Below are 13,913 nucleotides of genomic sequence, written 5' to 3' on the forward strand. Positions count from 1 at the left end.
GGCTGCCTCGGCTGCTCCGCTGAGTTAGCGGTGCCGTGTCGGCAAGGGTCTCTGGCCTGCAGGAGCCCTGGGGAACAGCACTGCTGAGTGTAGCTCCGCGCAGGAGCCAGCGCTTCCCCTCTGTCTGGCTTTTTTGGGGGGTGGGGGGGGGCTCCAGGTACTCCGACGGGAGGAAGGTGGGGGCACGTGGCAGCATGACTCCTTCCGGAGGAGATGTGTAGAGCTGGGAGGTGGGGTCAGAGCCGTGAGCCAAGCAGCACCACAATAAACCACCCTGGACCTCAGGGCATCCTGGGAGCATTGTGAGGGGCTGAGCAGGGGTGACTTTTCTCTCCGAACCTTGGCCCCATTTTATTGATTGATTGATTGATTGATTGATTGATTGATTGAGGGTGGAGACAGTGGCAGAGCTGGAGTGCCTGGTGGGCTGTTTCCTCCAGGAGGTAGGTGGGACTGATGGCGGACAGCAGCTGGGGGCTCCCTGCCAGCCCCCCGCCAGCTGCTTTGCTTCCGTAGCTCCGCTCCTCTGAGGTGGTGTGGCTTTCGTCCTCACACTCCGAACAGCTCTGGGCTCGAGACGCTGGCTCTTCCACCAAGGCGTCCCTGTCCGGTTGGACAGGAGTCGGTTGTGCGTGTCTGCTGGGAGGCTCCTCAGCCCTGCGTGCCAGTGTTATCCGGGCTGTTGACCGTGAGCAGAGAGAAGCCGAAGGGGACAGGAGGGCTGTGTGGACATTGGTGCCCCTTGGCCTGTTGGCCTCGGAGGCTGTGAAAGGCTGGGAAGTAGAGCAGCCGGGACACGAACCAGTGCCTGCATGGTATCCTGGTGCTTGCAAGGGGAGGCCCAGGCAATGGAGCAGCGTGCCGGGGGGAGTGGGGAAAGCCCTCATGCCCTCCCTTTTCTGCCGCACACGCAGTCGGGTCCCTGTGGCTGATGGGAGCTGAGGCAGGTGAGGGGACAGGTCGCCTTTGGCAGCTCACAGTGTCCTATTGTTGAAGGGAAGGTTGGCGTTCCTCTTTGCTCTCGGCTGAGCATGGGCCTTGCCCTCTGCAGCTTCCTCTGCCGGTGGCCGTAAGGAGAGCTGTTTAGGCCTCTGTTCTGGTCCAGGCATGGCTGAAGCGTCCCTTGGGGTCAGCTTGGGCAGTGGCAAGCACCCAGGCTCCCTCTGGGGCTTGTGTGCATGCTCAGTGTGATTGGCACTTAGCCACCACCAGCTCTCCTGGGCCCAGCCAGCCAGCGTGTGCTGCATGTCACCCACCGCCCTCTGCTTGGCTTCCCAAGTCCTTGCACAGCTCTGCCTTATCCACATAGGAACCCCAGTTGTCTTTTTAAAGATTTATTTATTTTTATTACAAAGTCAGATATACAGAGAGGAGGAGAGACAGAGAGGAAGATCTTCAGTCCGATGATTCACTCTCCCCAAGTGACTGCAAAGGCTGGTGCTGTGCCGATCCGAAGCCAGGAGCCCAAAGCCTCTTTCAGGTCTCCCACCCGGGTGCAGGGTCCCAAGGCTTTGGGCCGTCCTCCACTGCTTTCCCAGGCCACAAGCAGGAGCTGGATGGGAAGCGGGGCTGCTGGGATTAGAACCGGCACCCATATGGGATCCCAGCATGTTCAAGGTGAGGATTTTAGCCGCTAGGCTTTTACGCCGGGCCCAAGACATTTCTTAAGAACCAGGTCTTCTATCTGCTGGTTCACTCTTCCAAAATGCCCAATGAGTCAGGGTTTACCTGGGCCAAAGCCCCAGTTCATTGCTCACTTTGGGTCTGCTGCGTGCCTGGCAGGGAGCCTGGTAGTGAAGCCATCCCTTCCTGCCTGTAGGACTCAGACCCAGGCCCTCGGAAGTGGCAGCAGGTGGCCACCAAGCATGTGTTTTTTTCCTTCCTTTTGTTGGAAATGGATAGATTTCTAGAAAAGCCTCCGAAGTGTTCTGGGTTCTCCCAGGGACAGCCCAGGGTTGTATTGTCACTTGAATTTTGGGTCCCCCACAGGGGCAGTCCTCAACAGTGGTTGCGTTGACCAGTATAGACGCCTGCATCCCAGGCGTGTTTCAGGTCTCGCCTCTGCTTCCAGTCCAGCCTCCCGCTGCTTGTGTGCCACGGGGGGCACTCAGTGATGGCTGGCATACCGGGATCCCTGCCGTTCGTGTCGGGGCTGTGGATGAAGCTCCTGGCCTTGGCCTTGGCCTTGGCTTGGCCCAGCTCTGGCTGTTGCTGGCATTTGGAGAATAAGCTAGCGAGTGGAAAAGCTCCTTGGCTTGCAAAAACAAAGAGTAAGAAAATGAAGTAATTCCGTGTTTGCTAAGACATGAGCATCGCCTGCCACTCTGCCGTGTTGTGCCAGGAATCCTCCCCCTGCGGGTGGAGGGAACTGCTGGGCTCCGCAGGCGCTGCCCTGTGATCCACCCTGCCTGTGGGGCATGGCCACTGTGTGTCAGCTGAGCCTTCGGAGTGAGCAGGCCTGCCACCTTGGGTGGCTTCATCTCAGTCCAGTACGTCCACACCTGTTAGAAGGTGGAGAGGCAGCCAGGAGGGCAGGGTCAGCCTCAGGCCACCCCTGACACCTCAGGGAGCGTGTTGTCCGAGTCGGGGTCTGGGAGGGGACCTGGCCCCCTCACAGCTGCTCTAGGAGGCCGGCTCAGCAGGCGAAGGCAGGTGGCTGGATGCCCACCTGCCAGGGGAGCTAACATAGTGGGTGGCCAAGAACCTACTCTGTGGCCCAGTCACAGTCTCCCACTTCCTTCTGGGGTGTCTCTCTCTCACACACACACACACACACACATAGTTACTTAATTTCATCGGTGATTTTGCATTCTTTAAATCTGCTGCTCCTCAGGCCATTAGCAGGGAGCTGGGTCACAAGTGGAGCCGCCGGGACTTGAACTGGTACCACAGGTAGAGGCTTAGTATGCTACTCCGTGATGTACGTAACAATTCATCACGTTTCCCTTACCACAAAGTCTAGAGAAATCTCTGGAGTAGGGGGCTGCGAACTGGCCCTTGGGACAGTCGCTTTCCTTGGCGCATCGCTCGCCTGTCTGTGCTGGGCTTGATTGTAGGGGATGGCAGAGCGGAGTGCTTCGGGCTGCATGTCTCGCATAGCTCACAGTATCCGGCCCCTTGCGTGGCTCTACAGGAAAAATCAGCGTCCCTGAACTCAGGACCTTTATCATTCTTGAATCCATCTCCCTCCCCGACTGGCCATCAGCCTGTAAGTCACCGCTAACCATGGGACTTTATTGCGCCCTGGCTGCTCGTCCCTCCAGGCCTTGGTGTTCTCGTATGGAAGAAGGTGCAGTATTCCGAGTGCTCCTAAACCATACACACACACACACACCCAACACCAGTTAGAGAGTCTGGGGGAGACTGACCAGGGGCCGGAGCTGGGGATTCAGCCAGAGTTCTCTGATGGAGGGGTCAGTCAGGCATCTTGAGGCTCACACCTGCCCCTTGTCACCTGTGGTTTTCAAAGCACCCGAGATGAGTTTGGGTTGTTGGGGGTTGTGGCTGACCATCTCCGCCTGGCTTCCGGTCCTTGTCCTGGCTACCAGGTCCTTGTCGGCTCGCGTCCCCTGCAGCGAGGGACAAAGAGCTCAGATGTGTCTGCTCTCCTCCTAGCAGGAAGACTGGCTCCTGTGCCCTGGCTTGTCTGTCTGCGGGCTAGCTGCAGGGTCTGTGCTCCTCTTGGGAGCCCCCTTGGCAGGTCTCAGAGGCCGGGGGGCGGGGTGCGGACGAGCTCCGCAGAGCGGGGTGAGGCGTCTGAACCGCCTCGGCACACAGCCACTGGCCCGGCTCCAGGCAGTGTGGTCTGGACCACGAGAGCGCTGTTCTCACCAGCTGCCCGAGCCGGGCAGATTGAAAAGTCATCCTGTTTGTGCTTCCCCACTGACATGGATTGCACAATTCAACGGGCTGTGGTCGTGAACGTGAAGTCGGGAGGCAGACAGAACTGATACTGTACAGTCAGGAGTTTGGTCCACACGTTCAAGGCCAGAGGAAGATGTGCTGCAGATTGGCTAGAAACGGCCAGGGGGCGTTGTGTGCGCGGCGTGTGCGTGACCGGGTGGACCGTCACATCTTCCCAGATGATGCTCGGAACAGGTGTTACCCTGCTTGGGGAGGTGACCTCGTGCCCGAAACATCTGTCCAGCTGTGGGTTTGTAATCTTAACGCCGGACTGGGGTCATCTGGGAAGGACAGCTGCTCCACCTGGCACAAACCACTGCCAGAACAGTGCGACCCTCGGGCCTCTTCCTGCTCGAGGGGCTCACATGGCAGCACGCACCCTGCGGCTTCAGCCCCACGTTGCCCCTCAGACGGGCCCCCTCCCAGCTCTACTTCCTCTCCAAGGATGGCGGTGTTTGGAAATAGCACAACTAGAAAACCAGGCTCGAGACCCCCCGCTTGTGGGCCACGTGGCGGTCAGCGGCTTCTGCCCCGAGGGCGGGCCTGCCACCGGACCACTGGGAGCGAGGCGCCGTCAGCCAAGGCCACAGACCCGCTAGACCGAGCCGTGCCGGCCAGCAGGGCCCAGGCCCGTCGCCGTGGTCCTTCTGGGCAGAGCGCTTGAAATACACAGCTGCTGCAGGAGGCTTGCCTAGCAGGCCACCCACCACCTGCTCCGCTGGTATGTTTCCGTGGGGATGGTGATGCTGCCACCGCGGCTGCTGTGGACGGCTTTGTAGATTCAACAGGCCTCCCACACATCGTATGCTTGTGCCATCCAACTGCTGCTTAGCCTGCCAAGGCCCTCATGCAGAGGGGAGGTGGCAGGGCATGGGAAGCTCTGCTGAGCAGGGGTGTGCCCGGGGTCCGGTTCTGGGTGACTGCACATGGTCTTGCTCTCCTCCTATCTCGGCTGCTCCCAGAACTCAGCCTGGGACCCCGTCCGAGGATGGCAGGCAGTGTGTCGAGAGCGGTGGCTTGACCAGCAGTGCAGGGGGAGCGCCTGGGAGAGCCAGAGTGCAGCCAGGGCTCTCCTGGGCCTCCCAGGAGTGTGTGCACCCTTGGCACTGGCTGTGGAAGCCCTTAGGTGGCGGACAGGGAGGAGCAGGTGTTGCGGGGCCGTGTGGCAGTGCTGGGCTGCAGGGGAGACAGCCTCTGCGGTGCCTTCCAAGTCACGTGACTCTCACGTGGGACTTCTTGCCGCCGTCCTGTCCTCCAGTCCCCGGTCAGATCAGCTATGACTGGGTTCTTTCCTTGATTTTTTTTTTTCTTTATTTTTTTTTGGGGGGGATGATATTTATGTAGTTGATTGGGGCGGGAAGGATCGATGCTTCGGGAAAAGTGGGTGTGATCATTGTTTCCAAGTTTTTTTTTTTTTTTTTTTTTTTTTTTTTTTTTTTCGTTTTAAGATGTATTTTTATTGGAGAGGAGGAGAGACAGAGAGGAAGATCTGTCCGATGGGTCACTCCCCAAGTGACCACAACGGCCGGTGCTGCACCAATCCGAAGCCAGGAGTCAGGAGCTTCCTCCAGGTCTCCCACACGGGTGCAGGGTCCCAAGGCTTTGGGCCGTCCTCCACTGCTTTCCCAAGCCACAAGCAGGGAGCTGGGTGGGAAGCGGGACCGCCAGGACTAGAACCGGTGCCCACATGCAAGGCGAAGGCTTCATTACTACACTACCACGCTGGACCCGTTTCCAAGTTTTGTGTTCATCCTGTGTCTGGGGGAAGGGGGAGGTAAAGGGTGAAGCCTCGTCCAGCCACTGAGTACCAGCCCAGGGTCCCCAGTGTGGTGTGTGCTCGGAGGGTTCTGCGCAGGTGCTTTGTGGGTGGTTCTGAACTGTTCTCCATCTTGCCCATCCAAGGATGTGGAAACCCTTCCAGCGTCCACCGGCTCACACAGTCGACCTCAGAGCCTCTGTTGGCCCAGGCACTTGCTGCCGTCGTTTGGCTGGAGTGATTGTCCACTCTGTTTCGTGCTGCTTCCTCTGCTGTCGTACCAGGCGTCCTCCTTGTGCGTCTGGGCCTGCCGTCCGCTCCGCCTGAGCTGCAGGAGCAGGGTTGTGCTGGGTCCCGGTGTGACTGTGGGCTGTAGGGGACTGCCCAGGCCCACCGTGGGTGTTAGCGCGCTCATCCCCGCATTCCGTGAGCCCTGTGACTCAGCTGGAGATGGCTCCTCCCTGTCGCCTGTGGCTCCCGGGCCCCCTGGGGTGTGTGGGGCCTTCCTCCCAGCTTCTGTGCGAGGGCCTTCTTTTTGCCTCGGTGTCCCGTAAAGGGAGCTGGAACCAGCAGCAGTATGGTCCAGGAACAGCTGACTGGAAGACTGCGCATTGGACTAGGAGGTGTGGTCTGTAGTGGCCCGTGATCTGTAATGGCCCATGGTCTGTGGCCTGTAGTGGCCCGTGGCCTGTGTTCTGTAGTGGCCTGTGGTCTGTAGTGGCCGTGGCCCGTGGTCTGTAGTGGCCAGTGGTCTGTAGTGGCCCGTGGCCTGTGGTAGCCCGTGGCCTGTGGTCTGTAGTGGCCCATGGTCTGTAGTGGCCTGTGGTCTGTGGTCTGTAGTGGCCTGTGGTCTGTAGTGGCCCGTGGCCTGTGGTAGCCCGTGGCCTGTGGTCTGTAGTGGCCGATGGTCTGTGGTCTGTAGTGGCCCGAAGCACAGCACAGGGAATGTTCTAGGCAGCAGAATTTAAGGTGAGACAGTGAGACACATCTACATCCGTCGCCTCACTCCCCAAGACGGCTGCCAGAGATGAGCCGGTCCTCCGGGTCTCCCACGGGGATGCAGAGGCCCAAGAACTCGGGCCACTCCTTCCTCTGTTGCTTTCCCAGGCCATGGATTGGAAGTGGAGCGGTTGGGACCCAACCAGCCGTCTGGGCTGCGGTCACCGCAGGCTGAGCTTCAGGTTAGTTGGCTGCGCCGCTGCACCAACTGGTGGAGCAGTTTTCAGCAGGACAAGCTCCGTAGCTGGCTTGGCTCAGGGGCCCGTGTGCCTGGTGTAAAGAAGATGGGGTGTCCCATGGAGACGCAGGCACACAACCCAGAAGCTCCGGAGCGCTCACCTTAGCTCCAGCACATCACTGGGGGAGTCCCAGGGTTTTGATGATTTTAAATACCACAGCTGCCGCTTGGTGAGATGAGCCTGGCTGTACCCCCAGCAGCCCAGTGGCCCGTTCCTGGCTCACCTGGCAGGTGCTGGGTGCACAGCATAAGCTGTGTGCACCCCGAGCGGCCTGGCCTGGGCTTCTCCTGGGCTGTGAGGCCTCCGCTCGGGACTGGACTGTGGAGCGTGTCCTGGGCCCGGGTCTGGACCAGAGTCCCTGGGTATGGTTCATGTCATATGTCCCTGATGTTCATATGTAGCTTCTTAGTTTCCTGTAAAAGCTAAGTGTCCTGAGTGGGGCCGGGTGTTGCAGTACAGTGGGTTAAGAAAAAAAACTATGCGTGAAAATCAGTGAAATTAAATCCCACAGTAACAAAAAGGACATGGTTAAATCCTGCGTCTGGACACGGCGTTTTAACCTAAGCCCCCAACTTGGCTTTTGCGCGAGGGCACCACAGTGAGGCACTGCGCGCTGAGCGAGTGCACGCTGTCCCCAGTGTCCTGGGGAGTCCCAGCCAGGCTCCGGAGCCCCCTTGCCTCTCTCAGGTTGACACCCCACCTGCTGGCCGCTGAAGCCTCGGGGTTGGGAACCGCTCCTCTGACTTGGGACGTGTTTTCAGCGTGTGCAGCAGGGCCTCCGAGCAGCCCCTCCTCCTGACTGGTTAGCAGCCCTGGGTTCTTGGCTGGAGGCCCTTGATCTCTCTCACCCCTAGCCTTTGGGAGTCCCCGCTCTTCCTGCGTCTGTCATGGCTGCCTCCTGTCCTATGTGTCTGTTTACTCAGACCCCTGGGTTCCGGAGCCCACCCTGTGTTTTCCAGGCTTCTGTCCCAAGTTGAGCTGCCTTGGCATCTCCCAGAACCTCCCCCCGTGCCCGGCTGCCCGCCAGCAGCATCCATCCCCACCTCGCTGCCATGGTCCGTGCTTACAGGCAGTCGGTTGTCGCCAGGGTTGTCCTGTAAGTGCCCCGGTGGGGTGTGGGGTTGAGACGTGCGTGTTCAGACGTACATGCTGTAGCTCAGCTGTGCCTGCCAGGGACTTGTCCTCTGGTGGCGGTGGGCTTGCCGCCCCCTGCCCTTTCCTCTACAGTCTCCGGCAGGCTCTGGTAGCAGGTACTCCTGTCATTTTTGTCGCTGTCTGAGTATGCCTTCCTTGGCTCTGGCCTCTTGTGAGAGAGGTACCTGGGTGTGGCTTCGCATGGGTTAGGCACCTGCAGGACGCCCTCCATGCTTGTGCCGAGAGTTGGAGTGTTAGCATGGCAACTTGGGTACCATCAGACCCCGTTACGTATCTGTTGAGCACTGAGTGTCCCGGTGCAGGTGGCCCAAGTGTGTGTCCTTACAGCATTGTCCAAGGATGAGTGGATGATTAGGACGTGGAGTGTTTTATAACCCTCCTCTGAGGAGGCAAATGGCACGCTTAAATCCCTGCTTGCCGTCCAGCCTGTCGTTGGTTTGGCCTGTGTGCAGGCCAGTCGTATTCCTGCAGTGGGCCCGGGAGCTCCAGCTTGTCTGGCTCTGGGAAGACAGGCCACAGAGTTTGCCTGTGGTGCTTTTAAAATACGCTAATGTGCAAAACCATGGGAGCCTTGGTTTAGGTGCCATTTGGCCTGATTTCCAGGGTAATTCAGCGGCAACCAGAGTGCCCGGTGTGGGCGAAGCGTCAAGCTGGCGCTCAACCCAAGGAACGTGGCGGTATGCAAGTTGCGTGGTTGAGGCAGCCCTGGCTCTCTCTCTACCCTCTGCCTCCCCGATGCCCGTTGTTCGAGAACTCTCCTGACTTCCTCAGGAGGATCTTCCTGGGTTTATTATTGGTGATGGCATCTTGGATGTGGCAGACCCCAGCTTGCAGGTTTTGGTTCTGGGCCTGACCGGTGGAGAAGTGTCATATAGGCAAAAAACGGAGCTTACAGATGGCTGGTCTCCACGCGAGCAGCTCTTGGAGCTGCAGGTGCTGGGCAGGTGCATGGCAGGGGATGCTGATGGCAGAGTTTGCCCCTGGCAGGGATCGCTCGGGAAGGAGGGCACTGCTCATGAGGCCTGTGGTGTTGCCCTGGGAAGAGCCCTTTGCAGTTAAGATGGTAGGTTAGGAAGGGGCTTGTGTTTTGTGTTACTGGGAGTTGCCTTGTGGGATTTCTGTCATCCACGGGCATTCATTTGTCAGTGCACTGTGTGGTCCATCTGAGGTGGGCAGGCGGGCAGGCTCAGCGCCCCCCTCCCCCCCCGCTCCACAGCGCGCTCGTGAGCCAGAGGTGGGCAAGGACTTCTTGCAAAGGCTGTACTTGGAGGCTTGCCTGTTCTCCGTGAGGTGTCGCCAGTGGGAAGAGGGGCAGATGGACGTGTGGAACAGGCCTTGCTGTGCCGTTATTGTACTCGTAGCGCCCTATCCATCGGAGCTGAGCAGTTACCCCCAGAGCAGTCAGAGCTTGCAGGCTGCAGCCAGTGGGATACGGAACATCTGCACAGAGTCTCATGGCAGCTTTCCTCTTCCCTCGTAGAGTGCCCAGCGAAGAATGTGATGGGATCTCTAGCATGTCTGCGGAGAGCGGCCCTGGGACGAGATTGAGAAATCTGCCAGTAATGGGGGATGGACTGGAGACCTCCCAGATGTCTGCAACACAGGCCCAGGCCCAACCCCAGCCAGCCAGCACAGCCAGCGCCAACCCCCCACCCCCGGAGACCTCCAACCCCAACAAGCCCAAGAGGCAGACCAACCAGCTGCAGTATCTGCTCCGAGTGGTGCTCAAGACGCTATGGAAGCATCAGTTCGCGTGGCCTTTCCAGCAGCCCGTGGACGCCGTCAAGCTGAACCTCCCTGTGAGTAGCCCGGGCTGGGCCCGCGGCCCGTGTCGGGGTCCTGGCGCGCCTCCTGGAGTGTTTCTCGCAGACTCCGGGAAGCGTGGAGATGGGTTTTGGGGGTTGGGAGAGGGTCCCAGCTCCGCACATCAGCACCCAGCCCTCCCCGCCCCCTCCCCGCGGGTAGGAGCTCAGTGACGTGTGTGATGACCAGTGGTTTGGCTGTGGGGACCCTGGGGGCAGCGGGCGGAAGCTGAAAATGAAGAGGGGAGGAACTTTAAGCCTTCCAGAACTGAGGTCTGGAGCACTTGGCTGTGGGAGCAGCTGGAGGGAGCCCGGCTGGTGCCAGCAGCCACTACTTGGTCCCCTCGTCCTGAGCTGCAGGTGTTTATAATTAAAACAAAAAAAAAAAACTCATGTATTAGAGACTGCTCAGCTCTCCCATGTGCTGGGATGACACAGTTCCGGGTGTGGAGCGCGTGGGTGGCAGGGAGCTGTCAGGGTCTTGGTCTGCATTGTCCGGAAGCTGGGAACCACATGTTCCTGGTCTCCCCCTCTCCCTCTCTCTAATGTGTCTGAACGACAGAGCGAATGTGAGATTGATCTGTCCGCGGGTTCACTCCCCACACGGCGGTTGCAGTTGGGGCTGGGCCGGCGTGAAGCCAGGAGCCCAGAATTCCACGCAGGTCTCGGTGCGGGTGGTGGAGATCCAGGCGATGGAGGCATCACAGCGGCCTCCCAGGATGCAACAGCAGGAAGGGGGGGAACCAGGCAGGAGGTCCCAGGGCTGTTACCATCCCTACGGCTCTCTGCTGTCCCTAGAGCAAGTTGACATTCTTAGCAGAGGTTCTTGCAAGCCCAGCGCGTGTCTCTCCCAGGCCTCCAGGAGCACACTCCACCTTCAAGGGTTGGTTCTGTCGAAATTGCCATGCTGTGCCAGGTGAAGCAGGCGGTAACCTCTGAGCCAGATTCCGCGAGTGGAATGCTTGGAACTGCTGGTGTGCTGGAATGCCCAGCCCTTGCCGAGAGGGAGGCCGCGCCTGTGCCTTCTGGCCCCGGGCCGTTGTGCCTGCTGGGTGTGTGTCACAGGCAGTCAGGGGAGTCGGTTGCGGAGGGGCTTCCCTGTAGGTCCCAGGAATAAAGAAACTCAAGAAAAAAAAAGGGCAGAAGCCAAAGAGGCGTCACAGGTGACCGCTTTCCAGGGCAAGGAGTGGCAGTGACTGAGCTTACAGAGCTGGGCCTTGAGCTGTGCAGGGCTCGTACTGATGGGCGACATCTTAGGGCCAGTGCAGGGGGCCGTTGGGGGGCTGCGGGGCGCAGAGCAGGGCCCCGGATATCCTCCTCGTGAGAGGTCAGGCCCCCCCCCCCCCCCCCGGCTGACCATCCTCTTGGCCTTCAGGAGGGCATCGGTGATCTTGGGAATGCCTGACGTGGAATCAGAACCCAGATGGGCAGCAGTCTGCCGAGGCGGGCAAGAGACTGTCATTTCAAGAAGCCTTCTGTGTGTGTCTCTCTCTCCCTGTAACTTGACCTTGAAGGGGAACAGAGGGGGTTAGCTGGAAGACCAGGGGGCAAGGGAACTATTGGACCACAGACCTGTGAGACAGCTGTGGAGGAGGAGGAGGCTGGACCCCGCTCCAGGTAGGGTGTCACTACGCCTGTTCCCTGACTTGGAAGTCACCCGAAGCAGCCCTTGCAGTGGGCAGTGGGCAGTCAGGGCTGGGTCCCTGCTCAGCGTGCACTCTGCCCGGGGTGCCTAGGCAGTGCGCTCCTTGGTGTTAGCGTTGCTCGGGACCTCGGCCCAGCCCATGGTGCTTGCCCCCCCACCTCCCGTTGGGAGCCCACTTCACATCCAGCTTCATCATGGCTGGCCTGGCCTCAGAGAGGTTCTCGGAGGGTCTGACCGGGCCATCTGGGCCCTAGGGGCTCGCTGGCTGTGCGCGTTCCCCGCGCCCTCCCACTTGGGAGACTCACAGTTGGTCTGACACGATTCTGCCAGTGGGTTTGGAAGATTGTCTTCAACTTGGGAGCAGGTTTATGCTTTAGGTAACGCTTGGAGACGGTCACAGCTCCCGTGTAGCACTCTGCGGGGCCTGGAGTGTGGGAACCTGAGATCCGTGGTCGGCGTCACAGGTTATCTGCGCTGGTGGCAAAGGCGTGGTTAGCCTGGTCGGTTGTCCTGTACCCAGCACAGGCAGGTCCTTAGTTGCAGGCTGGCTTTGTATGGTGGGCCGTGAGTGTGCTGGTTTCTGGCTTGCCTGCAACACCCGCACCACAGGAATTTGCATCTTATGGGCATTTAAGACTTCCAGTGGTGGGGCAGTCTAGGGCCACTGGTGGTTTTATAGATAAGAACTACTTGTAAAAGACTGTGTTTCCCAAACAGTGTTAATTTAAATTAAAATGAAAGGCCCTACTAAGCTACATATCAAAGAGACAAATTCCCCAAAATGCATAAAGGCAGCCTGTTGTTCCAAGATAGAATAGGCGGTGCTCCTTTGAGACCACAACACAGTGGCAGGGTGCTGGCGTGAACTCCCCCAGGCCCACGTGGCTGGCCCCAGCCGGGTGCCAGCGGCGCACTGAGGCAACCTTGGCCGTTCTTTCTGCCCCCACCCCCCTCCCCAGGATTACTATAAGATCATTAAAACGCCTATGGACATGGGAACAATAAAGAAGCGCTTGGAAAACAACTACTACTGGAATGCTCAGGAATGTATCCAGGACTTCAACACTATGTTTACAAACTGTTACATCTACAACAAGGTGAGACCCTGGGGGCGCCGTGTGTGTGAGGCGGGGGAGGGTGCGGGGTTGCCAGTGGCAGTGAGCCTCCAGGCTGTCCTGCCGCGTGGTGTTCAAGGACCGTGATGGCTCCTAGCAGAACCCACTCAGATGATGCCACGTGTCCGCCAGGAGCCTGCTCGGATGTAGCTGCACTAAGGTGTGCTCGGACAGAAACCTCCACGTCACACAGGCCCGAGGCAAGGCCACAGGGCAGAGCTGTGCGTGGTCCTGGGCCGCTGGGGCTAGGCGTGGCCACTGACCACTCTGGCCGGAGAAAGGAGGTGTTCCCTAAGTGTTCCCTAGGTGTACCTGCACACCTGGAGCTCAATCCGCTTCCAACTCCACAGCCCTGGACTCCTGTGTCCTTGGCATAGAGGTGGAGGAAGGAGCCTCCGTGTGGCGTTGCCTTGGGGGTGGGGGTGGCCCAGGGCTGGGGAGCGGGGGACATTCTGACACCCCACCCCGTGTCCCCCGCCAGCCTGGAGATGACATCGTGTTAATGGCAGAGGCTCTGGAGAAGCTGTTCTTGCAAAAAATCAATGAGCTGCCCACGGAAGAAACGGAGATCATGATCGTCCAGGCGAAAGGAAGGGGACGAGGGAGGAAGGACGCAGGTAGGCACTGAGCTGCCAGGGGCCTGGCTGTTTCTTCCCAGTCCCTGTCCCCTTTGCCAGCTCATTGGCGATGTGTGTTGAGGGGGGGGGTGTGTATTATGGTCGTGTTGCACCTGTCCATGGGACCCTCCCCCATATCAACATGGTTGGGTCCGGCCTGCTGTGGGGGTGCTTGATAGAGAGGTTGATTTACGTCTAGTGCCGTAGGTGGATGGTCTTTGCCCTTAGCTTTAGCATCAGGAAGGCGACATGAGCAGAGGCAGTTTTAACTAACGCCCCAGCCGCGCAGCCCGGGGGTGCGTGGGGCAGCTTTAGTGCACACCTGCGTGTGGCCATGCCTTCTGTGGGTGGAGCACAGTGCCCTCTCCCCGCCCCTCTGTGTCCACGGGCGCTCTCCCACGCACAGGCGCATGCGGAAGAACGAGGGGCAGGCTTGCACCTGCCTTCCCCCTGCTCCATCTGCACGGGTGCCGGCCGAGGCAGCCAAGGTTTCCGTGCACGGCCACGCCAGACGCCCGTAGCAATCGGGCCGCGTTCCTCGTCCTCCTGTGAGGATCTCGGTGAACCCCAGGACCAGGGTTTGGTCTGCACACTGGCCGTCTCTGTTCCAGAAGAAGCCCGAGAGTAGTGCCTGGGGAGAGGTGGGGCTTGGCAGAGCGTTGCCTTGTTCCCCATGGGAACC

At 59.5% G+C, this 13,913-nt stretch overlaps 1 protein-coding gene across 1 annotated transcript in view; it reads left to right on the top strand.

Annotated features, from left to right (window-relative positions):
• Positions 1–13,913, top strand: part of BRD4 (bromodomain containing 4) — a 59,389-nt gene that overhangs the window by 26,822 nt on the left and 18,654 nt on the right. The window contains 3 exon segments of the mRNA XM_058657831.1: positions 9,533–9,851; positions 12,459–12,596; positions 13,096–13,231. Coding sequence (XP_058513814.1) covers positions 9,567–9,851; positions 12,459–12,596; positions 13,096–13,231 — 559 coding nt within the window. The 5' untranslated portion in view covers positions 9,533–9,566.

Source organism: Ochotona princeps, chromosome 33 (assembly GCF_030435755.1).
Source record: "Ochotona princeps isolate mOchPri1 chromosome 33, mOchPri1.hap1, whole genome shotgun sequence".
In the NCBI taxonomy this organism is placed as follows: Eukaryota; Metazoa; Chordata; class Mammalia; order Lagomorpha; family Ochotonidae; genus Ochotona; species Ochotona princeps.